This window comes from Orbicella franksi, chromosome 15 (genome assembly GCF_964199315.1).
Source record: "Orbicella franksi chromosome 15, jaOrbFran1.1, whole genome shotgun sequence".
Lineage (NCBI taxonomy): Eukaryota > Metazoa > Cnidaria > Anthozoa > Scleractinia > Merulinidae > Orbicella > Orbicella franksi.
In genome coordinates this window covers 18,892,847-18,919,626 of record NC_138159.1, presented here as the reverse complement: position 1 = coordinate 18,919,626, position 26,780 = coordinate 18,892,847, and the positions used below count along the sequence as shown (strand labels likewise).

Here is a 26,780-nt window from a genome sequence, read left to right as displayed (position 1 = left end):
TTCTGTTGTTACAGGTTCTCACATTTGGCCGGCTAACTTTTCTCAAAAGTAAACCAAACAATTCGCTTCTCACGAAACAGTTAAAACTGGATGCATATTACAACTTCACTTAACTTACACTTTATTTCAGTTTCTCACATCGAGTAAATGATGATTTAACAATAATCTCATATGAAAAGCTGTTCACTACTTGTTCATCATTGCTAACACCTCTTTCTACAAAACGTTTCTTCATTAAAGCAGCTAACTTTAAAGTTCCAATAAACTAAAGCTACAAATACAAACTTTAAAATATATATATATTAACCTACAGATACAGTCGAACCCCGTTTTCTCACACACCATTAGGACCACACTAAGTGTTGATATAATCCAGGTGACTGTCTTAATTAACAGAATGTGTTGGAGGTAGGAACTAAAATCACTTTCCGTAATCTCGAGGTGTCCGTATTAAGAAGTCATTCGTAAAGCGAGGTTTAACTGTAGCACTGTAGCTAACAAATACTGCTATTGAGTATAAGGAAAATACAAACTTCAAGGCAAATAGTAACTCAGTAAGTTCATTGAAGCAATGTTCATTGTACTACATATTTTCCAGTACATAACTGACTGTCAATAACCTGCTAATCCCTAAAACAAACTTGCTATAAAAACATCATAAGATAATTAAATGTCAAAGAGTATAGTGATCATTTTAGAAACAAAACATTTGTTCTTTAAATTAAGAAAACACAAATCCTCTAAACAGCCTTTTCTCCCATAGTGGAGGTTCTTATTTCAACAATTGATCTATAAAGTGGTTTTATTACTTTCTTATTTTGCTAGTAAGTCTATTGTTTGATATAACCACTGGTAAAGTAAACATACAACAATTCATACAATACAACCTAAGAGACGTTGCTATTTATCCCATCGATCTGCAAGCGACACAAATTTGTTTTTGTCACCAACCCACCCGTCTCCCCTTTAAATTAAGAAAACGCAAATCCTCTAAAGAGCCTTTTCTCCTATAGTAGAGGTTTTTATTACAACAATTAATACATAAAGGGGTTTTACTGCTTTCTTATTTAGTCACTCTATTATTTAATATAACCACTAACCACTAAAAGGTTTTTTTGTCCTTCAAAATAATTCATACAATACAACTCAAGAGATGTAGTTATTAATCCCATCCATCTGCAAGAGACACAAATTTGTGTTTGTCACCCACTCACCCACCCTCCCCCTACCCTCAAAACAATTATTCAACAGTTCAATCGATACAGAACCAAATCACCAGCAATTACGTGAATACTGCACCTCTAACGTTTTACTGATCACAGAAAAGAATTCCACAAATTAAACAAACTGAAAACTAAAATGAATTTTGAATCCGTTAAAATAACTCGACAATAACCGGTTTTCTTTTTGTTTGTAAAGGACAATGTTCACTCCAGTATCTGGATGCGATGGTTATTCTTGTCAGACACAACAATCCGGCCATTACTGAGAACTGCTAAACACGATGGGAAATTGAATTCTCCTAAATTACTGCCCTTTCTTCCACACTTGCTAACAAAATTTCCATTCAGTTCAAAAACGTGTATTCTCTCATTACCTAAATCACAGACCATCAGGTGTCCTGACTTGTCTACTGAAAAACAACAGGGATACTTAAACTCCCCGTCCCCTCCACCCTGCTTTCCAAACTTGTACTGAAAGTTTCCATTCCTGTCGTAAACTTTCATACAATCTATACTGTAGTCTGACACTATGAGATATCTATCACACTAAACACAGTGGAAAGGAAAAGTAAAAGAGCCCTGCCCACCTACCTTCATTAGAAACTTGCCATCAGGAGAAAAGATCTTAGTTAATTTGTCACCTGTATCAGCAACAATGATATTTCCATCACTGTCTACAGATAAACCACAAGGATTAGAGAACTGACTATCACGGCTTCCTTTCCCACCAAACATACCCGCGTACTTACCCTCCCCAATGAAAATCTGGATCCTATGGTTATCCTGCTCTGCTACGAAAATATTTCCATTTCTATGAAAAGTTATTCCCGCTGGATACTTAAATTCGCCCGCTTTGTTACCTTCCCGACCAAAAGATCTTAAGTATTTTCCATCACTCTTGAAGATTTGAACTCTGTGGTTCCCCCAATTAGTTACAGCTATCTCGTCCCTGGCATTCACTGCCACCCCCCAGGGATAATTAACCATTCCAACAGACGAACCTCGTTTTCCAAAAGAAAAAGCAGGTCTTAACTGAAATGATTTCACCTCAATAGAAAAAGGACTATTAAGAACGTGTTTGCCGTTTACCTTTACTGTCACTTTGTATTTGCCTTGATCTTTCGGTGAATAGGAGATTTTGTAGCTTCCATCCTTATTGTCATTTATTCCCACCTCCGTCGCGCATTCTCGTCCTTCTTCGTCCCTAATCTCTACCGTTGCACGGTCATGTTTATTGTAACACTGCTCTCCCTCTCCGTTTCTAGTGGTCAGAACAAACTGTGCTTCAACTCCAACAGTTCCTTCTTCGAGTCCTTTGCCCACAGCGACAGATTCATTAGCTTCAGTTTGCTGCAGTGTTTTCAGTGTTCCAATTTCTTCGATTTTGACAGTCTTCAACATGTTTAAATTTGGCACGAAATCCAACGTGGGAAGATCTTTCAGGTCACGCTCATTTAGCTTAGTAGTTTGATCAACTCCCTCCAAAGATTGTTTGTAATGACTTTTTCACTTGAACGACTTCAGCGTTTGCACTTCGTGTCAAAACTTTATCAGCTTTATCCAACGATGATTTGATCACCTCTATTTGATGCTCGATCTCGGTCTTCTGGGTTGTTAGACTTTCGAGTGATTTCTTTGTTTGGTCTTCCACCGCTGCAAAAATAGTTTCCTTCTTCGCTTCAACATTGGCAATTAAATCGTCAACAGTCCTCTGAACGTCCCTCTTCACCTCCTCGCCTCTTTGTATGATCTTCGCGTAGTCTTCATCAAGTTTACTAACAGCAGTCAGCTTTGCTTGTAAACTATGCTTCTGTGTTTCAATCATTGATTTCATTTCACTCTTTTGTCTTTCAACTTCGTCTTCTATGTGCTCTAAAGCATGACCAGGATGATCCATCAAAACACAAGATTGGCAAACGGCCATTTCACAGTTCTTACAAAAGTACTTTAGCTCTTCTTTCTCGTGCCGTTGCTTTGTACAGAACACAGGTCGCTTTAGCACATCCTCATAGTCCTTGTCTTCAAAGTCTTTCAGCGCCAGAATACCATGATCTTTATTGCTTCGCATGATGTTGTATGCAGTGACGCACTCCTGGCAGTGAAATATGCAACACTGGAAACAGTGAGAAGTCTCGGAGCTTTTCTTCTCGTAGTTCCCACACCTTACTTGACTACTTCTACACTCTTTTATTGCCAACACATCAATCAAGCCATTCAGATAAAAACTGGTTGGAAGATCTTTCAGATCGCCACTTTCAGGTACTCTGCTAACGGCTTGACAATTTGGGCATCTCATGGTGTCACAGCCATGACTCGTCCTATGCCATTGTTTCAAGCAGTGCAGACAGAAACTGTGTAAGCATGGCAGATGTTTTGGATCGGTAAATATGTCGGAACACACCGAGCAAGACACTTCTTCACGGAGATTATGGAGCAACGTTTTGATATCGATGTCGTGTTCAGCAACAAGCGAGTAAAGCAAGGTTTCGTCGGAACTCAACTCGAAAAATGAAGTTTTGTGACTTTCTTTTCTTTAGCTCTTCTTTGAATCGTGGCTGTTTATTATGCTAATCTTTTCCTTTGTTGAAACCAAATTATGCTAATCTTTTCCCTTGTTGAAACCAATCAATAAACGTTGCTTTAAGAGCCTTCGTCATTTTGTTTTGGATACTGATTCTTAATGTGACCCTTAGGGCTCGTTGATCAGAAGTCACTGAAACATTGATCAGAACAAAACATTGCTGCTTTGGAGTCTGTATTTCAATTCCTTTCTGTCTGAGTAGACTTCATTTGTTTTGTTCACGCGCAAAAGATGGACAGCTCATTTTGTTAGGGTGTGTTGGTCAGGCAAAACTCCAAGAAATGGTCTGAACTTACAATCTCTACGGACTCACGAAGACTCGCGATTATCTGTGAGTAACGCGGTGGACTGTAATTTTCATATGGCAATGGCATCTTATTCATTCTCTAAAATCTTTCTGTTTCACCTGCTCCTGTGATGAAAGCCTCATTCCTCCTTACCATCTTATGGCAAATGTAAGAAGACACGTTATGGAAATACAAGACGCAACCATCACAGTTGAAAACGTTGGACTAAAACCCAAATTCTCTCAAAATTATTTACAAAAATATTGTGACTAAGTAAGGAGAAATTTGATATCGATATTTTTCTTTACACGGTGAAAATCACTGGCAAGTTTGAACTAAGAGCTGCTGTGATTTATAACAGCTGACCTCACTGAAATAGTGACTATTTTTAGTTAACAATGTAGTGATGTCACACTTTCGCCAAACTGACCAACACTGCTGGAAATTATCCTGGCTTGCGTGGTATAAAACAGCCAAGAGCATTGCGGCTCCCCTCGGATTGCATGTTACTCCAACACAGATTACTTCCCTCGTAACCTTTTATTAGGTTCTTCTAACATGGTGGTACACTCCTGTGTGGCCAGAGGCACTACAACAGTAAAATGTCAGAGGGGGCGAGCGAAGGAGGGGTTTGCCCGTCAATTTTTGAAAAGTGACTGCCCACTGCTTATTCCCGGACTGTTTAATCTGGAGTTTAGCTCACTACTTGGGAGGAGGCGACCAAATGAAATAGTCGGGGATTGATGCTCGTGGTCTCGCTAAGGAGCTGGTGTAGATCAATGATTCTGGTCTCACTTATAGGGTGTTCAGGACAAAATCCCCACTAGTGTTAGCTGTCTAAGTGTGTATTTGAAGACGCTTAAGACGTTAACACTGTGATTTTCGTTTTAATTGGTATTTTGTAGGGATTGAAAATAAAGCTATAGCCACACCCAGATTGGTCTCCTCTGGACATTAATTCGAATTTTCCGACGAGTATCCCCGACATTTTTCTATGGGACTCCTCTAACAACCCCCCCCCCCCCCCGCTACCCCGCACCGGGGCTTGCTGGCCGTCAGTGCTTAATGCTTACATACATGTGACGTGTAGTTATTCTATTGGTGAAATGAAAAGCGTTTTTTGGTCTGAAAAGGATCTTGTGTGCCTGTCAACCCATCAACAGTAAAAAACTTTTCAGTTAAAGATTGAGAAAGAAACAAATGTTTTCAATGAAGTGTTTCTCGATGCCTCCTTCTAGCAATTATCTAGATACGTTCAACCGTTTTCTTTCTGTCTTGTTGCTATGAGGAGAAGACAAACACTCTCCCAGGATATTTAGTAAGAAAGTAAACTTATTTCGTGAGAAATTAAGCAGCTTCGCATCAAACGATCCGGTTAGCTTTATTAATCCTTCATTTGAAGGCCTTACTAACGAGTGCGCTGTATACAAAACTTGGGGGCGTCCCAACAATACCTTACTAAAGCAGGGCTGTCGTACGTCACTGTTCAAGCGATTCTATTCTTTGGCGGGAAAACAAGGGCAATGTTTAACTGTGTACATTCTGATTGAAACACTGAAGAGAGAACAGACAAGCCGGAAGCTGGAGAACGCACTTTACATCTACATCTATACTTAGTTAACTAAGTCGGTAAAAACCGTGAGATATCACACCAACTGTAAAAATCTAAATAAAAATAATACAATGGAATATATAAAAAAAGTAAAACATAAAACAATCTAAATAAAAATAATACAATGAAATATCAAAAAAATAAAAAATAAAAAATAAAACTCTAATGAATAAAATTAATACAATGGAATATTAAAAACTATTAACTAACTTTTATTCAAAAAGTATCTACGGACGTTGTATTCCGGCACAATATTGTATTGTAGCATTGCTTCCAAAAAGAAAACTGGCGAAGCACAATACCCAGCTGCAGAGAAAGAAACATAAAACGCTTTAAAAACGGCGCCAGTTTATCTAACCTATTGCCACTTTTGTGAGCCCAGTTCTATACGTATGAATTTTGCGCTACCAGGAAAAAAGAAACCCTGCAGAATATGAAAATAGTGCTCGCTTAGTCGCCTAGCCGACCCGCTAGCTAAGAGTAGTGTGCAAGAGTTCTGTAGGGAGGGAAAAGTTAACGTAACCGCTTTGAAGTGGATCTTTTGCATCTGAACGCAACAAAGAGATAAAGATATGGTTCGACCTGGGCTCGTGTTAACAAGAAGCTGAAACTTAATCATGTATCAAATAACCACGTAACTTATCGTGCATTTCGTTTTCATGGCTCCAAAACAAACTCAAGTTTTTTCAGTTTATAACGTAGTCACAAAAGAACAGAGTTAAATACGATAAAACCTTATTAAACAAGCTTATTCGGCCCATTGTACTGGAGAATCTATGAACCTCTCTTTACGATCTCTAGCAATTTCTTTTTTCACATAAGAAACTAAAAAGTAAACTCAAAGCAAAGAGCAACTTTCTTGAACTCACACTTTGTTTATTTACATTATCAAAGAAAATGACGATTTTACAATTATTTCATATCAAGCTATTTACTGCTCTTAATCATTGCAAACAGCTCTTTCTACGAAACCTTTTATCATTAAAGCAGTTAACTTTAAAGTTCCAATAAACTAAAGCTAAAAATACAAACTTTAAAAACATATATTTTAACCTGCAGATACAGTCGAACCCCTTTTTCTCAAACACCGTCAGAAGCACACTAAGTGTTGCTATAATCCAGGTGTCTGTCTTAAGCTGGTCAAGCTAACAGAAAATGTTGGAGCTAGGAACTAAAATCAATTTCCATAAGGCTCAAGGTGTCCGTATTAAGCGGTCATTCGTAAAGTGGGGTTTAACTGTAGCACTGCAGCTAACAAATACCGTCTGCTATTGAGTATAAGGAAAATACAAACGTCAAGGCAATTAGTAACTCGGTAAGTTCATTGAAGCAATGTTCTTTGTACTACATATTTTTCAGTACATACCTGACTGTCAATAACCTGCTAATCCCTAAAACAAACTTGCTATAAAAACATCATAAAGATAATTAAATGTCAAAGAGTATAGTAATCATTTGAGAAACAAAATGTTTCTTCTTTAAATTAAGAAAAGGCAAATCCTCTAAACAGCCTTTTCTCCTATAGTGGAGGTTCGTATTACAACAATTAATCCATAAAGTGGTTTTATAACTTTCTTATTTTGCTAGTCACTCTATTATATAATATAACCACTGGTAAAGTAAACAAAAAAAAAAGGTTTTTTTCTTGTCCTTCAAAATAATTCATACAATACAACTTAAGAGATGTACTTATTATTCCCATCCAACTGCAAGACACACAAATTTGTTTTTGTCACCCACCCACCCGTCCCACCTAACCCAAAACAATTATAGAACAGTTCAACCGATACAGAGCCACACCATCTCTAACGTTTTATCACAGAAAATAATTCCACATATTAAACAAACTGAAAACTAAAATAAATTTTGAATTTTGAATTTTGAATTAATGTCCTGGAGTTTCTCTTTTTTCATAAAGTACAGTGCTCACTCCAGTATCTCGATGCGATGGTTATCTGGGTCGCTCACAACAATTCGGCCATTACTGAGAACAGCTACAGACGCTGGATTAATGAATTCTCCTAAATTACTGCCCTTTCTTCCAAACTTGCCAACAAACTTTCCACTGAGTTCAAATACTTGTATTCTATTATTACCTAAATCACAGACCATCAGGTGTCCTGACTTGGTCACTGACAAACAATGGGGATGATTAAACTCCCCGTCCCCTCCACCCTGCTTTCCAAACTTGTACTGAAAGTCTCCATTACAATTAAAAACCTTTATACAGTGTTCTTTGAAGTCTGACACTATGAGATATCTATCACACTGAACACAGTGGAAAGGAAAAGTAAAAGAGCCCCGCCCACCTATCTTCGTTAGAAACTTGCCATCAGGAGAAAAGATCTTAATCATGCTGTTACCTTCATCAGCAACAATGATGTTTCCATCACTGTCTACAGATAAACCACAAGGATCAGAGAGCTGACTATCAAGGCTTCCTTTCCCACCAAACATACCCACGTACTCACCCTCCCCACTGAAAATCTGGATCCTATGGTTATCCTGGTCTGCTACGAAAATATTTCCATTTGTATGAAACGTTATTCCCAAAGGATACTTAAATTCGCCCGCTTTGTTACCTTCCCGACCAAACGATCTTAAGAATTTCCCATCACTCTTGAAGATTTGAACTCTGTGGTTCCAACAATCAGTTACAGCTATCTCGTCCCTGGCATTCACTGCCACCCCCCAGGGATACTTAAACATTCCGACAGACGAACCTGCTATTCCAAAAGAAAAAGCAGGTCTTAACTGAAATAATTTCACATCAGTGGAAAAAGGACTATCAAGAACATGTCCTCCGTTTACCTTTACTGTCACTTTGTATTTGCCTTGATCTTTGGGTGAATAGCTGATTTTGTAGCTTCCATCCTTATTGTCATTTATTCGCACTTCCGTCGCGCATTCTCGTCCTTCTTCGTCGCTGATCTCTACCGTTACACGATCATGTTTATTGTAACACTGCTCTCCCTCTGCGTTTCTAGTGGTCAGAACAAACTGTGCTTCAACTCCAACAGTTCCTTTTTCGAGTCCTTTGCCCTCAGCGACGGATTGACTAGCTTCAGTTTGCTGCAGTATTTTCAGTGTTCCAATTTCTTCGGTGTTGACAGTCTTCAACATCTTTAGATTTGGCACGAAAACTAAAATCGGAAGATCTTTCAGGTCACGCTCAGTTGGCTTAGTAGTTTGATCAACTCCCTCCAAGATTGTTTGTAATGACTTTTTTACTTGAACGACTTCAGCGTTTGCACTTCGTGTCAAAACTTTATCAGCTTTATCCAACGTTGATTTGATCACCTCTATTTGATTCTCGATCTCGGTCTTCTGGGTTGTTAGACTTTCGAGTGATTTCTTTGTTTGGTCTTCCACCGCTGCAAAAATAGTCTGTTTCTTCGCTTCAATATTGGCAATTAAATTGTCAACAGTCCTCTGAACGTCCCTCTTTACCTCTTCGCCTCGTTGTATGATCTTCGCGTAGTCTTCATCAAGTTTACTAACAGCAGTCAGCTTTGCTTGTAAATTACGCTTCTGTGTTTCAATCATTGATTTCATTTCAATCTTTTGTCTTTCAGCTTCGTCTTCTATGTGCTCCAAAGAATGACCAGGATGATCCATCAAAACACAAGATTGGCAAACGGCCGCTTCACAGTTCTTACAAAAATACTTTAGCTCTTCTTTCTCGTGCCGTTGCTTTGTACAGAACACAGGTCGCTTTAGCACATCCTCATAGTCCTTGTCTTCAAAGTCTTTCAGCGCCAGAACACGATGATCTTTATTGCTTCGCATGATGTTGTGTGCAGTTACGCACTCTTGACAGTGAAATATGCAACACTGGAAACAATAAGAAGTGGCAGAGCTTTTCTTCTCGCAGTTCCCACATCTTACTTGACTACTTCTACACTCTTTGATTGCCAGCACATCAATCAAGCCATTCAGATAAAAACTGGTTGGAAGATCTTTCAGATCGCCACTTTCAGGTACTCTGCTAACGGCTTGACAATTTGGGCATCTGATGGTGTCGCGGCCATGACTCGTCCTATGCCATTGTTTCAAGCACTGCAGACAGAAACTGTGTAAACATGGCAGATGTTTTGGATCGGTAAATATGTCGGAACACACCGAGCAAGACACTTCTTCACGGAGATTATGGAGCAACGTTTTGATATCCATGTCGTGTTCAGCAACAAGCGAGTAAAGCAAGGTTTTCGCGGAACTCAACCCGAAACAATGAAGTCTTGTGACTTTCTTTTTTTAGCTCTTCTTGGAATCGTGGCTGTTTATTATGCTAATCTTTTCGCTTGTTCAAGCCAATCATGGAACGTTGCTTTAAAGAGCCTTTGTCATTTTGTCTTGGATACTGATTCCTAAGAATGTGACCCCGAGGTACATCGTTTAAGCTCGTTGATCAGATGTCACTAAAACATTGATCAGAACAAAAGAGAAATTCTTTGGAGTCTGTATTTCAATTCCTTTCTGTCCGAATAGGCTTCATTTGTTTTGATCACGCGCAAAAGATGGACAGCTCATTTTGTTAGGGTCTGTTGGTCAGACAGAACTTCAAGCAATGGTTTGAACTTACAATCTCTACGGACTCGCGAAGACTCGCGATTATCTGCGAGTCACGCGTCCCTCGTGAGCTGGTTCGCACGCCGCGCGTCGATCTCTCACGAGAGGAAAAATGCTTCTTGGCAGTCTGTTATGATCAAAACAACTTATGTCATTATGGACTGTAATTTTCATATGGCAATGGCATGCTATACATCCTCTAAAATCTTTCCGTTTTATCTCTGCCTGTGATGAAAGCCTCATTTCTCCTTACAATCTTATGGCAAATGTAAAAAGACACGTTATGGGAATACAAGACTCAATCATCACAGTTAAAAGCGTTTGACTAAAACCCAGATTCTCTCAAAATTATTTAAAGAAATATCGTGACTCATTAAGAAGAAATTTGATATCGATCTTTTTCTTTGGACGGTAAAAATCAGTAGCAAGTTTGAATTAAGAGCTGTTGTGATTTGTAACAGCTGACCACACTGAAATAGTGAGCTATTTTCAGTTAATAATGGAGTGATGTCACACTTTAGCCAAACTGACCAACACTGCTGGAACTCATCCTGACTTGCGTGGTATAAAGCAGTCCAGAGTATTGCGGCTTCCCCCGGATTGGATGCTAGTCCAACACAGGTTACTTTCCTCCCAACATTTTCTTAGTTTGTCCCAACAGTTTGGTGCATGGTGGTACACTCTTGTGTGACGAGAGGCACTACAACAGTAAAATGTCGGGGGGGGGGCACTTCCCCATCAATTGTCCACACTGTCACTGCCCACTGCTTATACCCGGACTGCTTAATCTGGAGTTTGGCTCGCTTTCCGCGTGGTGGATCGGAGGGGACTCTCATGTGAAATAGTCGGGGATGGATGTTCGTCGGCTCGCTAAGGGGCGTAAATCCATGCTTCTGGTCTCACTAAGGGACAAAACCTCACTATTTTTAGCCGCTAGCCGTCAAATATACTTTTTGTGTCTTGCCTTGTGGCTTGTTATTTATAGGTTACTTTAGTAGTAAGCTATACTCGTCTACAATTCTTACAACGATACACGTTTCCATCCCGGAAACGCAAGTAAACAGAAGAACGAGAGAAATCAAACCAAGGTTCATGTTATGCTCATCGATAAGGTCTCCATTCGTTAATTAACAGTTTGTTAGTTTCTCCGTTTTCATTATCTGCATAGCAAGCGCTTGAGGAATAATATGGCGCGAGTTTGAGCGATGTTCGGGGAAGGAAATGAATTTCCCTGTCCCTCTCTTGCAGGCGCTCTTTCCTTTTCCTCGCTTGTAGTAACCCGCGAGGGTGTTCTCGCTTTGGTGCACTCCTTCCGGTCATTACTCGAGTTCATGAGCCGAAAATAAAAACCATGTTTGTAAGATCTATGAGCGAAGTTGTAAAGGAACAAATACAACAAAGATTATTGTTTGCTCAGTACAAAGGAAACATTGCTTTCGTTCTGTTGTTATTAGTTTATGGATTTCACCTTTGGCTCGCAAATTTCTCTTAAAAGTAAACAAAACAATTCGCTCCTCGAGCAACAGTGATAACTGAAGGCATATTACAGTTTCACTTAACTTACACTTTATTTCAGTTTCTCACATCGTGAAAGTAAATGAATATTTTACAATTATTTTATGTTCAAAGCTATTCACCATTGTTCATCATTGCTAACAGCTCTTTCTATAAAACGTTTTACCATTAAAGCAGCTAACTCTAAAGTTCCAATAAACCAAAGCTAGAGATGTAAACTTTAAAAATATATATTAACCTACAGATAAAGTCGAACCCCGTTTTCTCGGACACCGTCGGGAGCACGCTAAGTGTTGATATAATCCAGACGTCTCTCTTAAGCTGGTCAAGTTAACAGAAGATGTTGGAGCTAAGAGCTAAAATCAATTTCCTTCATCTCCAGGTGTCCGTATTAAGCAGTCATTCGTAAAGTGGGGTTTAACTGTAGCACTGTAGCTAACAAATACTGTTATTGAGTATTAGGAAAATACAAACTTCAAGGCAAATAGTAACTCAGTAAGTTCATTGAAGCAATTTTCATTACACTAGATATTTTCCAGTACATGACTGACCGTCAATAACCTGCTAATCCCTAAAACAAACTTGCTATAAAAACATCATAAAGATAATTAAATGTCAGAATATAGGAATCATTTTAGAAACGATATGTTTCTTTAAATTAAGAATTAAGCAATTAATCCAAAAAGTGGTTTTATTACTTTCTTATTTTGAATTGCTAGTCACTCTATTAATTAATGTACGCAGTTGTAGAGCAAACAAACAAACGGTTTCTTTTCCTAAAAAATAATTCAGACAATACAACTTAATAGATGTAGTTATTCATCCCATCCATCTGCAAGAGACACATTTGTTTTTGTCACCCACCCACCCGTTCCCCCTACCCCGAAAACAATAATAGAACAGTCCAACCGATACAGAACCAAACCACCAGCAATTACGTGAATGCCGCATCTCTAGCCTTTCATCACGGAAAAGATTTTCTACAAATTAAAAAAAACTTAATATTAAAATGAATTTTTAATCCCTGAAAATAATCCCATAATTACTGGGTTTTTTTTGTTTGTAAAGGACAGTGTTCACTCCAGTATCTGGATGCGATGGTTATTCTTGTCAGACACAACAATTCGGCCATTACTGAGAACTGCCACAGACCTTAGCCAATTGAATTCTCCTAAATTACTGCCCTTTCTTCCAAACTTGCCAACAAACTTTCCACTGAGTTGAAATACTTGTATTCTATGATTACCTGAATCACAGACCATCAGGTGTCCTGACTTGGTCAATGACAAACAACGGGGATAAGTTAACTCCCCGTCCTCTTCACCCTGCTTTCCAAACTTGTGCTGAAAGTTTCCATTCCTGTCGTAAACTTCAAGACAATGTTCGTCTCGGTCTGACACTATGAGATATCTATCACACTGAACACAGTGGATAGGAAAAGTAAAAGAACCCTGCCCACCTATCTTCGTTAGAAACTTGCCATCAGGAGAAAAGATCTTAATCAGTTTGTTGCCTGTATCAGCAACAATGATATTTCCATCTCTGTCTACAGATAAACCTCAAGGATCCGAAAGCCGACTATCAAGGCTTCCTTTCCCACCAAACATACCCACGTATTCACCCTCCCCACTGAAAATCTGGATCCTATGGTTACCCTGGTCTACTACGAAAATATTTCCATTTTTATGAAAAGTTATTCCCGCTGGATACTTAAATTCGCCCATTTTGTTACCTTTCCGACCAAAAGATCTTAAGAATTTCCCATCAATCTTGAAGATTTGAACGCTGTGGGTCCCCCAATTAGTTACAGCTATCTCGTCCCTGGCATTCACTGCCACCCCCCAGGGATTCTTAAACATTCCGACAGACGAACCTTCTTTTCCAAAAGAAAGAAACAGGTCTTAACTGAAATAATTTCACCTCAGTAGAAAAAGGACTATCAAGAACGTGTTTGCCTTTAACCTTTACTGTCACTTTGTATTTGCCTTGATCTTTCGGTGAATAGGAGATTTTGTACCTTCCATCCTTATTGTCATTTATTCGCACTTGCGTCGCGCATTCTCGTCCTTGTTCGTCCCTGAACTCTACGGTTACAAGGTCATGTTTATTGTAACAATGCTCTCCCTCTACGTTTCTAGTGGTCAGAACAAACTCTGCTTCAACTCCGACATTTCTTTCTTGGATGCCTTTCCCTTCAGCGACAGATTGACTTGCTTGAGTTTGCTGCAGTATTTCCAGTGTTCCAATTTGTTCGGTGTTGACAGTCTTCAACATCTTTTGGCAAGATAACCCCCGAAAACCACTTGGTAGTTTGATCAACGCCCTCGAAGATTATTTCTGATAACTTTTTCGCTTGAACGACTTCCACAAGCGAGCGACAAGCGTGTAATGCAAGGTTTTGTGGAACTCAACTGGAAACAATAAAGTCTTGTGTCTTTCTTTTTTCAGCTCCTCTCGGAAGCGCTGTTTATTATGATAATCTTTTCTCTTTCGTGAGCCAACCATCAACCATGGTTCGTTGCTTTAAGAGCCTTTGTTTGTCATTTTGTCTTAGATACTGATTCCTAAGAATGTGACCTTGATTCACCCAGTTTGATATCGCTGATCAGATATCAGGAAAACATTGATCACAAAAAAAGAACAGCAACACTGTTTGGAACTCTTTTATTTTAAATACTGTTATTCTGAATAAATATACTTCACTCGGTCAAGTTTACACTATGCTTGTAGGTCTAAAAATACTTTAAAAAGTTCCACGCAATTTTGACTTTTTATGGAATAAAATTTCCGAGAGCAAAATAATAATATTGGCTCTCGCTTATAAAAAAAGTTCCTCTTTACCTTTCATGGACCGACCATGAAAAGGCAGGCCCAGAAATAATATAATCATAGACGTGTAATTTGCAGTAAAGAGATAATGGCGACACTAAAGACCGACTAACGCGTTACTTGGATTGTCACGAAACAACTGTTGCGTGACATCAATGCTGTAGATCAATTACTTTCTATTATCTCGGTCGTGTTGCACCAAAGTATGATTTAAAACTTTTCGAGAAATTCATATCAAAGCTACTTTAAAACTGCATCAAGTTTAAACATTAAAATAGTTCCATCTGGATACAGATGACGTCATTCGTCCAGTTGACAAAGCAGAGCCACTCCTCGAGTAATCCAGTGGTCCGCTGGCTGAACAGACGGCAGATTCACAGACGTGACAAAGTTTGTGGTGTGACCGGTGGACGTGAGAGAGCTGGCGCGAAGAGAAGTTCTGTACAGCGGACAGTCGTACAAGTCGAGTTCGTCTTCTTGGTCTTCTTTTCCTTTTGCTTCAGGTGTTGTTGATGAGTTTTGCTGAAAGTTACAAAGTCAAGAGTTACACTTTTCAGCGCCTGTTTTGGAGTTCGAGCAATATCCATAGCAGTTGTTAAGCAATCAATTCAGTCCGTAAATAACATATATCACATCTGTCACAAAATCTAAATTACAGACGTGTGAATTTCAAAGGGATCTGGGACAAATTTCTCTGCCGCAAGGTTTTCTGGGTGTGGGATCTAGAATTATTACCTGTGTAGGAGTGACAAGCAGTTTAGGCAATGGGTAAAACCGCTGGCCAGATAAAGAATCCTGCAAACAGCCCCCTGAGGAATCCCATGATGCTCCATCCAGATAGAGACCAAATATTACAGATCCTTCCTCTCGGGGAGTACCCTGGGGATAAACGTAATGTTAATAGAGTTAAACTTGGAGGTTCCATGGAAACTGAATTTGGTGATGTTGAAGAGTTGTACGAAGGAGAGCAAATCGGAGAAAGGATTAGTGGCTTTAGAGCGAATATGGAAAAATAAGGATTTAATGATGATTTTATTTGATAATTGACAGATGACATTGATGAAAGCTACCCTCAACGAGAAATGTTCTGGTACATGTACTGGGGAAGTCTATTTTCGGTGTTATTTCATCATAGTAAATAGAGAGGAATGGTTATGAAACCCGAGAAGTTAATTTGTTGTTTATTTTTTTTGGCCTTGACCGTGCACAAAACACAATGGTTGTTTACTTGTGACTGAAGAACCAACCAATAGAAACGTGTTGGTGACGTAATTCGTGCATAGTGTATGAGCGCAAAACAAAAGATTGTGCACGGTCGTGGATCTTCCGGATAGATAGATCACTTCAATCCTCATCCACTGATGCATTAACAGTCTTGAGATGGCTGAATCTCGAAGAACGTAGGAAATGTCATCGATGTATATATGCATACAAGTGTGCTAATGGCCAACTCGATCAATCCTTGGACATTGTAAAAAAAAGTGATCTGCACTCCTACAATACTCGCAATAAAGATACTATAAAGCTCCCCAAAATCCAATACAATTGGGGAAAACAACGTTCACGGTACCACTGTTTCAAAGACTTCAATGAGTTAGAGAGAACTGTAAGAAACTCAGCAAATTTGCCAATTTTTAAGAAGTGTCTTTTTTCTGCTTTTTATAATTAATTATTATTATTATTATTATTATTATTTTTTTTTTTTAATCTCTGTAGTGTATATGTTGTAAATATTATTTATTTCGGTTTTAGCTCTAATTTATAGATTTTAATTGTATCATTATATAGTATATATCTAGTATTAGGACCTCTATGTAAACCACTTTTAGTGATGGAGCTTCCTAATAAAAGATTGTTACTACTAAATCTAGCCATCTTTCTTTGCTCCTTTCAAGTTTGCCGGGCTTCATAACCCTTACTTTACTGACCATGATTTCATCCAGTATCATTAAAATTCAAGAAGACTCCACCCTTAGGTTACCTAGTCACACTACAGAAATACTCTCACCTGGAAGGCAACTCGTTTAAAATCAACATTGCTTTCAGTGTGAACTCGTTCATGGTTTGTCCACTTCTCGTTCAGCACTCGGTAACAGAAACTTAGCGAGTCGACTGGAACGTTTCGCTCACGCGCATGAGTCTGTAATACGGCTGTGAGAAAACCTAACCAAACAGTGGAAAACGAGAAAGATTAGGCTTTACTACATGTAAAGAAAAAAACAAACAAACGAACGAACTTTATTTAAGTGTCTGAGTATCATGCCAAGGTTATAATAGAGATATTTTAGTACCAAGTTTCGGCACGTTACAGGGAAAACGATCAAATTCAATTTGGCGAGGATTTTGTTTTGTTTTCTCTGGAGAGTCATGATAAATTTGAAAGTATTCACTTTGACGAAACAATTACAAAAAAATGGTAGACGCAGATTTGTCCCTTTGTGGGTAAAAGTAAAAGAGATGTTCGGTCTCTTGAATATGAACTACAGAGAACAAGAATGCTGGTGGTTTGTGGGGAGATTGAGGCGGATTTAGAATAGCGACTTGAACGAAATGGAAGCTGATTTTCCTCAAGAGGTAAAGACCGTAAAACAGCTTCCATTTAGATTACCTTGTGGAAAAAAGAAAGCTGGTAGCCAGAAAGCATTAGGATGATCACGTGGTGGAGAGACGGACATTGATGATTGGCTGGGGGTTGGTGTTGACGTCATACCAGATTCACGTGACATCCGCGACTTGGATGTTTTGTCTTGTCGGACTAAGTCCAGCCAACTGCTGAAAAAGTCGACTCTTTTGGCCAAATTGTCTACCCAAGCTCCAAGCGGCTTGCAAGATTCATAGGCTGCTTGCTGTAATAAAAGACATTTTTGAACGTTTAACACTCTAACAAAAAACAACGTTTGGTAAACAAGAAACAAAACGACATCTTCAAATGGTTAAGTGGGTTATGGCTGAGTTTGGCAAGGTGATTCTTAGGAGAAAGCGGAGTTCGAGAAAGAATTATTGTAAGAAATTTTAGCATACAATTATTCGTTAGAAGAGGGGCCTGTACCAGGAAACAAGCCAAACAAGAAAGTTGCAAACGCTTTATTAAAGGTTGAATTGAAAAAAAAAAAAAATTAAAAAAAAAAAAAAAATTACACAGGAAACAGGGAAATGGTAAAGAGTTATAGATTTTTTTCCATGCAAACGCTCCACCAGGCAAAAGATACTACAGCAGTTACATACCTCCCAAGCCTTAGGAACACGGTTGCTGAGCAACGCATTGTATGCGTCTTCTAACTGCTCAGACATAAGCACTTCTCCCTTAACTGCTAATTGCAATGACGACAGCGATGTGTGAATAATTCCCAGCAACCTGTCAAACCGGTTTATTTCTTGCCTCAAGACTGTGACGTAAGCTGTTTGATCGGCATGGTCAGCCAGGGGATCCTGGGATAGCTTCTTTTGAGTCATCTGCCTCAGTCGATCTGGAGACATAGATCCGAGCCTTGGATCCATCAGGCCAGTGGTGACTCCATTAGCAGTTGAGTCCACCCGTTGAGGGAGGTACTTTAAAGTGTCTCTCACAAGATCCAGAACAATATCATCATTGGTTATGTTCGAGCTGTTATAAAAATGATAGATAAAAAAAACACACTTCAACATGTTGAGACTTCGCTAACGGACAACTTCCTTAGGCGTTCACCTCCCACAAGAGGACACAGTCAAGGAACCAGTCATACAAGGTAGCTTTTTTAAGTAGAGACATTTTGAGGCAATAAGGTTTGTCTAGAGTTAGGTATTAATAATTTATACTCCTAGGTTACAAGAGACCTGAAAAGTAAAATTGTCTCTAAACTTTCGACCGCTTTCTGCGGTCTTCTTCAGAGAATGATGATTTCGCGCGATTCACAGAATTTTAATAAGCTGGAACGTTATATATTTTTCGTTGTCCCCTTGGGAGACAACCAGTAACGCGTAAATCCTTGGGAAGGGTGCTCTTTCATTTACGGAGTTTTTGCCTGAGAAAGAGTGCAAGGATTCCAGAAACAGTCTTTTGTTCTTGCCGCTCACACCTGTTTCAAGAATATTGGCGTAAATAGGATGTATATCGTGGCCGGTTTCCGCATGCTGTTTAATTGCGGAATTGACATTTCCATTGGTTCCGGGCTTGTGTTCGGTCCTCTGAGATTTCCAATTTCTTCTGCTTTCCCCGACATACGTGAAAGAACATGTCCTACAGGTCACTTTGTACACAATGCCTTTTAATTGCTCTTTCGTCGGCCGGTCTTTGGGCTTTTAAAGAACTATGAGCACAGATCGCTCCAACAGTTTTAGTTACAAGAGACGTTGAGAGAGAAACGTGCTTTGCACGAGACAACGACAAAATAATCCCGGTCAGATGTAATTCTGGAGCGCAACCCAATAACCATTAGTACATCCCCTCTCTCACTGAAAAGGACCTACTAGACAAAATTCAATTGCTTTATTTAGACGACGTTTTCTGGTGGCTTCAGCACCATAAACACAGATTACGTACCCGACAGCCGCCGTGAGCCTTGGTTGAGCTGCTAGAAGGTCGGCTGTAAGAGCTCTACCTTGGTTAGCAAGGAAGGCTGTGTCTGCATTCTGGTCCATTCCGAAGAGTTCGGGAGCGTCCACAGTAGGCAGGTTTTCAACGTACTCACAGCAGACTGACAACGAGATTTCAGGGGGTGGTGGACGGTACACCTGTCATGTATAGAAGATGATATTGTGTGTGAGTGGGAGCTCGAAACCAGACCTCTCCGTTTATTGGAAGAAACCCTCGGCCAACGTTATCTGAACGGGTCTTTCAGCAGAGTTGAGTCAAGTCCGGCACGTCATTTAAGCAGTGTGGGTTAAACGAAATGTGAACTGAATTTTTCGTGTCTTGAGTTTCGTTTATAAACTGTTTAGCTTGAATGACCATGTTCCATTGGATTCACCAACCAGAGTTTCACACAACACAGCAGCAAAGCCAGAATAGAGCGTATCTTAAAATCATTCAAAAAAAATAACATACCTTTTTACAGATTCGGTTATTTTAAACCTTTCCCAGCTCAGAAAACAAAGAAAAACTTACACGTAACTCTCAGATTTACGTTTAAGGTTCAAATTGGTGTGTGGTGTTCGGCCATTCTCTCAATAAAATGTCCTTTCGGCTTCTTCATAACCATTCGGAAAGTTTTCTAGGGGCTACGATAGGCTGCAGTCTTAAAGGGACACAGTCAGCTGGCGCACATGCGATTTAGACATCATTTCATAGGTAATTTGCATATCACAGAGACGCGATCCGTACTGTTTTTAACCAAATGTGATAAAAGTAATATCATAGGATGAGCAAAAGCACACTAAAAAACAGGTTTTTCAGTAAACGATTCAGAATCAAGCAAAACAATGCGAAGATTGAAGCGGATTTCTAGAGGTACTTTTATTTCAGGTTAAGGTGAACTTTTTTCAAAGTGAGAAAAACTAGTGTCCAGGTCAGCGCGGTCCCAAAGCTAACTGTGTCCCTTCAGAGTCCAAGGTTTCAGAAAAAAAACAACAAAACAAAACAAAACAAGACAGAGGACAAGAGAAACACTTACATAATCCACTGTGTACCCGTAGCTTTCTTGTAAGGCATCTGGAGAATAAAACTTTCCCAGGATGCTCTGAAGGCAGCGTTGGTCCCAGTAATCTGTGACTCGGCCGCCATACACAATGTCACCTGTAAGATACCTAATAGCTTTCCAAGGCACTTCCTGATGCTCCGTAAGAAGCATGTGCAGCATCAAAATCGACACCTGCAGCATAAGGAGTAAGAGGTGTTTCGCCTATTGGTTTTCTGAAGTATAAAGCGCCTAGGAGTTTTCAACTCTTACTGAGCGGGACTGAGAGAAAACGTAGCGCAGGCTGTTATTAAATTACGTGACGCTAACCCTCAACATTTATGCCATTTCCCATGTCTATGAAAAGCTAATTAAAAATGATTACGATGATTTCGCAGAACATTGGAGCAATAATGGCAAAAAAAACCCTCATGGCATGGTAATATTGTGAATACAGCTAAGAAAGAACTTATCGAGACTTTAGCTCTAAAGCTGACCCCGTAAGGGAAAATCGAACTTGAAGTTATCCATATTTCAATTAAAACAGACGTTTCGCGTTAGTTAAAACACAATAACACACGCTGCCTGGCGTTAACTGGCTAACTGGCTAACGCTAACTGGCTGCCTGGCTCCACTATCCCCTATGGTTATTCCTGGCAGCTAGTACTCTAATTTTTACTTTTAATATTTTCATTGAAATTGTATTTTTTTTCTTTAGCAAGAGTGAGTACAAATAAAGATTGATTGATAGATCGATTCATTCATTCATTGACTGATTGATTGATTGATTAACGCATTTAGCATTTTTACGAGGTTTGACATTAACTTTCTCGAGAATGCTTGAGAATTTAATCGCGGGGTCACTTAGAGAGGAATGAACTAAAGTGAGTTGTTTCAAATAGTATTCAAAAAGTTATCTTACTATGAGTAGATTTTTAGTAAATAATTTTTGCACTTATTGCTCGAACTTCGAGCGAAATCCGTAGAATTTGACGCCAACCATTTGATATAGCGCCTCTCTATTTGATGCGACACGATGATTTAGACCTAAACTATTTAACACTGTCTAAGCTTTTTGTTATGGAATTACTTGGAACTATTGATCTAGTGTTTAACAAAAGGCTGAAAAATAAAAAAAACGCTGAATAATATAGCCTTAACACTGGTCTAAGATAAATCTGTTTTCATTTCCAAAGAGAATAAACGAAACGTTTATCAGAACTGCGGAAGAATTGGAAACGAGGGCTGAGCTACCCGAAGTTTGACCTGACAATGCGAAAATGTCCCAGGTTTACACTTTCGACATCGACGATTAACATACATATAACCGGTGTATTTATCATGTGTTTCGAGAATGTCTGAGCCATTTCACGATTAATAGGACCATCTGTTTGCCTAGAGCTATTTGACTTGTAATGTTTGTAATAAGTGCTGGCAATAGTCTATAAACAAACGAACGGCAAATACCTCGAGATCTGAAGCCGTGAACTCATACGGGATATTCCATCCCAGAGCTCCGAACTTCTTTCTTTCATGGACAACTGCATTGAAGAAACATAAACCAAACAGAAGTCTCTTCCATGCAGGCCCAGGCCCCGAGTCTTCCCAGACAGACTCGGTCACCACGCCACCCACTCCCCCTAAGGAGCGTAACAGGTTGGCTTTCATGCCTGGGGGAGGTTCAACGGTCATCTACAAGAAATTAAAAACCATTAGTAAATTCCTCTAACTAATTCTGTGCCAAATGTATGAAGGCAAGTTAAGAGAATTGATATGTCAATCACAGGTCCGTGGAGGTATAATAGAAAGTAAATACCTTGAGCCCAGCTTGTAAGATGGAGACTGGAAAGGATGGATCTGGTTTGGAGCTCAGCCACATTCGGAAGTTTGGATCTACCTCTGTTTCTGGACGAGATATTCTGAAAATTCCCATAACAAAAAACGTTATTTATACTGCTTTGAGCAGCCTTACCAGAAGTTGATTCGAGAGCGATTCACGTCTATTTCTAACGTGCATCTTAAGCTGGCTGACAACAGTTTCCAGCACTATCCAACAGCCGGTTATACTTCAATGGTACATTACTTCCACTCTTTATCAAGTGATGTTAAAATATTGCTATCGCACAAATGCCCAATCGTTGATGAAGACGCTGTGGCACAATAGGTTACCATAGTAACAGTACAACCGATTTAAAAACCCTTAATTCTAGTTTTAAGTGCTTTAAAATGTCATTCAAAACCAAGCAATGAAACTAAAGGTGTGAAACTGCATGAAAAAGATGCAAACTGTGACGTAATAAAAAAATTATGCCCTCCCCCAAGATGACAATATTGATACTCTCCCCCTCTCCCCTCACCTTCTCACAATCATCTGAAGGCGAGGCATAAATGAAGCGGCGTGATGACAATTCTGCAAGAAAACCCATTTTCCTTTCTGTTGGTACTCCTTAGTGATAGCTTCCTCAGCTCTAGGCCCTTGACCCCTCCCCAGTGAAATCATGTCCAAATGCAGCGCACTTCCACGTGTTTCTCTGGCAAAGCGCATAAGCTGTGAGGTAGGGTCTGAGCCTGCAAACAGGACAAAATAGTTCACAGCGGTCATACGCAAAAATTCGACACCACTTCAGGTTTTTGTGGCCACGAAGTTTGCAAGAGTTTTAAGGGAAGACTTTCGTAAGAAAACGTTATAAAATAAGTAGTGGTAAACCAAATTACGAGGCGATAATTAGGTGGAAAACATTATATTATCTATATGTATGCAGTGTATAAAATCCTCATATGGACGTTCATTTTTTTAGCATGAGTGCGTGAAAAAATATCATGTTCACATTTCATGTAAGATCGGCGTTACACAAGTCACAAACTTACTAAATACGTGACTGTATGGCCTAGTTCCCACTTGCTTAAGTTATGTTTGCAGTGTGAACATCCTGACTTCATGACATAATAGCAACATAACCGCATGAACATGACGATATAAGGAAAAACTGATCTTTTCTTTATGAATTTATGTCCATGTTCAATTACCAACATTAGCTATTATGTCGTTATGTCATAGACTGCCAGCAATATAAATGATTTTAACGTGGCAGTAATACATTTTAAAAATTACATTGTAATTTAATTTGCTATCGAACCCGTTTACAAAATAAAACAACAACAAACAATTACCCGGAGAGAGTATAAAGATGAGTGGTTTCCGATTGTTAGACTCTTCAAATATCTCTTGCAGATCAAACCCAACACTCGTGACGAATTTCGAGCCCATTCTCTCGAGAACAAATAACCTGACGGACTCAACCAGGCACTCGGGCCGTAAAACTTTGACAATGATAAGGCGCTGGAAACTGGTGAGAGAACAGGCGTCCCAGCCAAGATGAGGAGAATGGTCTCTACCTGTAAAACAGTGAAAATCAGAGATTGAATTTCACACACTGGACACTGTTTCGTACAATTCGTTTCTCAGTGAAAACCACTCCAAATATTACGCGCAGTTTGTCCCTTATGTGGAGCGGTTTTCCTTGCGTGTTAAGGGTTTCAAAAGTAGATCGCGTTTTCGTTGGTTTTGCATTTCTACGCTTTGTGATTGGTTTAAGAAATTCGCGCCACTTTCTTAACCAATCACAAGTTAAGCCAGAACCAATCGTAACTCGCTTGGACAGGTTTTCCCGCGCTTTTTGTTGGCTACGCGTATTGGCTTTGAGTCACTGGATTGTCTGCGTCCTTTGTGAGAGGGTAGATTGATTACTTTCGTTTCACGACATTCAGTTGAAAACCGCTCTAATTACTTCTTCTTTCTGAATGGCACACAAACGCTGATAGGGTTTTTTACCCTCTGATAAAATTTTAAAAGGGACTCCAAGTAACTACTGGAAACAGTTTAGCTGTTACCATTTTTTTCCAAATCTTATGATCAAATTATGATCATTTAAAACATTATTTTAATTTCTCTTAAACAGTCACTGAAATCTTTGCCCAAGGTCGCCGCTATAGAGAGGTTCACAAGATATTGATACTCCGTGACAGGAGCGAAATCTTTTGATGTTGCGTGACAACTGTTGCAATCAGAATGACATTACGTGACATAAGTGAGATCTCCCAATATTGGATGACAGTTGTTAAAAAATGCATGGCATTGCGTGACACAAGTGAGATATCCTGATACTACGTGACAGTTGTTTAAACATGCATGGCATTGCGTGACATAAGAGAGATCGTTCGATTATCGTGGGGCAAGTAAATTGACACTACATACCGTCTGCTGGGGTAGCTATTTCATCCGGGAGCCTTGGTTCGTTCTCTAAAAACGTAAACGGGTTTTCACTTGCCGAGAACTTGCTCCAAAAGGCCCCATTTACAGCGATGTTACTACACAGCCCAGCAAAGGCAGGAATGGAGGCTGACAGCTGAAGGCATTCCTTCCACTTGGACTCGTTGATCCAATAGGCAGGAGACTTGTTCATTTTAGACATGTACTGACCCATCGTCCCGGCTGCTTTCACATGAGGCGCTGCAAAACAAGAACGGGGTATCTAGTGAGAAACACTTCGATACCCGGGGGTACCCCTACAGCAGTATCTACCCTCCCCCAACCCCCGCTGAAAATTATTGAACAAACCAATCCCGTTTCCAGACGCCACGTTACAACAAGAAATGGAGACCTCTACGTGAAATAAAAAAGTGCGCCATCATCATCACCGTCGTCGTCGTCATCATCATCATCATCATTACCAACGCATGTTCAGAAACTGTTACTGAACTCGAACCCTTGCGCACCGTCAAAGCGAAACCAGAATTTTCTGGTTTTGAATTTTGATTTCGTCCAGAGCGTCGCGCGTTCGGTCACCACTGATCATGGCCGAAAAAAAAAAAACACATTAACTGACAGTGACTTTTTTCGGTTCAGTACCCTGAAAGGTACCACGATAGCTCCCGTGTGGACCTTTGGCGGCTGAACACCCTAAGTACAGTTGGGAGAACATAGGATTTAATCACATATCAACCTGTCCTCAATGAGCCCCCGTCAAACTCCTCCTCATTCTCGAGCCTGTCAGTAATAGCAGCGACCGCTGATCCGCGTAGAAACCAATTCCACTCGGCTTCATCGATAGGTGCGTCGCGTGACTTCACCATGGCGTGACGCATGATCCCCACGCACAACATGAAAGAAAACGTTAGTTTGTGACGCGCGAACAGTGCATACGAAACGATTCGATACACGCTTTCGGTTAAGAGTTCCACCAAGGCTTGCAGGTACTCGGGCAACGCGTTTGCATCTTTCGGTCGAACGACGGTTTGTCGTCTTTTGAAGCCGGGACGGTTCACAGTCGACATGGCGGATTTGTCCTTACGGATTGGCCTAAGCGTTCCCGCGCTGCCAGGCGCGATTGGCGACTCACTTCGTTGCGCCTGCGCAGGATCTTGCGCCGACTCGATGCAATTTTCGAAGAGGTCTGTGAACCAAGGGAGAGAGAACTGGTACATAATATCCACATAGGCAAGGTCGGTGAGGACAAAGTACAAAACTGCCCCGCGCGTTGCCACGGGAAGGTACTTCTCGCGGCTCTGGTTAATCTTCTCCTCGGTCTCTTCTGATTGGACGACACGGGAATGAATGACGTCTGCCATCTTCTTGCTGTCGTCCAAGGTCGTGATAAGGTCTTCGTCGTCCAGGATATTACCGCGCGACGAATGAAGCAGGGACAAGGAACGATCTTCCAACTCTCTCAACTTGTACCGATCTGACACCAAGCTATGAAGCAGTTCCTTCCTGCTATCCTCCAGTTTAGGTCGCTCCTTTTGTACAACGCGTGACAACAGCTGGTCCTGCAGTCCATCTAGCGTGACGGTGAAGTCGATGACCGTGACTTTGATACACACTTCCGGTAGAAAGTGTGGGTTGGCCAATGGTGTGCTCATGTATAACCGGAAGTTGCTATTGTATTCTATCTCGGCGTCACCGATCAACATGATGGCTTGATTGCCTCGCTGTATTGTGTTTTTACCCAGGATTGGATTGAGTGATGGGTCTAAGTTTTCACTTAAATCCTGCAAACAGATAAAAAAATATTTAGGTGATTTTAAACTCCGTGGCCATTGAGGTTTTGTAGAGTAATTCCCTTAAAGGTAGCCGGGGAAGAAGGCAGCAATCTTTTCAGGTTGCCTTTGCAACCTGCCACTGCCCCCTCCAGGCATCCATATGCACAGCTGAAGAAGACGGCGTGGCCGAGTAGTACGGGTGCTGGATTTGAAATCTGGAGGTCCCTGGTTCAAATCCTCTTCCTTACCGTTATCTGGATTTGTTCTCGGTAGCCCCGGGTTCAACTCCTCGACCGCGTTGTGTAAATAGCCAACTGGTCAGCCTCCCAGCAGTTGGGATTCTTAATAGTTTATGTTCTGTTTGTAATATTTGTTTCATTATTCAGTGTCCTCAATTAGCACAACAGTGCTAAATACATTTGACATTTAAATAAAGTTATTTATTTTTATTTTATTTTTACCCAACCCTGAGAGACCAGTGTGCCCAAATAAATCCGTACCAACGAACACTTTGTGTGGCATCGTCCCTAAAGC

The 26,780-nt window shown here is 40.1% G+C and overlaps 2 protein-coding genes and 2 pseudogenes across 2 annotated transcripts in view; all 4 read right to left on the bottom strand.

Annotated features, from left to right (window-relative positions):
• Positions 1-1,382: 1,382 nt before the first annotated feature.
• On the bottom strand, positions 1,383-4,178 carry LOC145469278 (E3 ubiquitin-protein ligase TRIM45-like; annotated as a pseudogene).
• Positions 4,179-7,504: 3,326 nt separating this feature from the next.
• Positions 7,505-10,396, bottom strand: LOC145470252 (E3 ubiquitin-protein ligase TRIM45-like). The gene has a single exon (XM_081454083.1). It carries the CDS (start codon positions 9,874-9,876, stop codon positions 7,630-7,632), a length of 2,247 nt encoding a protein of 748 aa, XP_081310209.1. The 5' UTR covers positions 9,877-10,396; the 3' UTR covers positions 7,505-7,629.
• Positions 10,397-12,713: 2,317 nt separating this feature from the next.
• LOC145469346 (uncharacterized) lies at positions 12,714-14,318 on the bottom strand (annotated as a pseudogene).
• A 119-nt stretch (positions 14,319-14,437) lies between these two features.
• The window catches only part of LOC145469337 (dynein axonemal heavy chain 6-like), a 72,872-nt gene continuing 60,529 nt past the window's right edge, over positions 14,438-26,780 (bottom strand). Inside the window, exons 50-62 of the mRNA XM_081453017.1 lie at positions 25,211-26,255; positions 24,463-24,717; positions 23,379-23,603; positions 22,565-22,775; positions 22,024-22,126; positions 21,675-21,899; positions 20,205-20,402; positions 19,136-19,326; positions 17,842-18,220; positions 17,225-17,462; positions 16,625-16,779; positions 15,352-15,495; positions 14,438-15,138 (exon numbers count right to left, since the gene is read on the bottom strand). Coding sequence (XP_081309143.1) covers positions 14,917-15,138; positions 15,352-15,495; positions 16,625-16,779; positions 17,225-17,462; positions 17,842-18,220; positions 19,136-19,326; positions 20,205-20,402; positions 21,675-21,899; positions 22,024-22,126; positions 22,565-22,775; positions 23,379-23,603; positions 24,463-24,717; positions 25,211-26,255 — 3,591 coding nt within the window. The 3' untranslated portion in view covers positions 14,438-14,916. The remainder of the gene's footprint in view (positions 15,139-15,351; positions 15,496-16,624; positions 16,780-17,224; positions 17,463-17,841; positions 18,221-19,135; positions 19,327-20,204; positions 20,403-21,674; positions 21,900-22,023; positions 22,127-22,564; positions 22,776-23,378; positions 23,604-24,462; positions 24,718-25,210; positions 26,256-26,780) is intronic.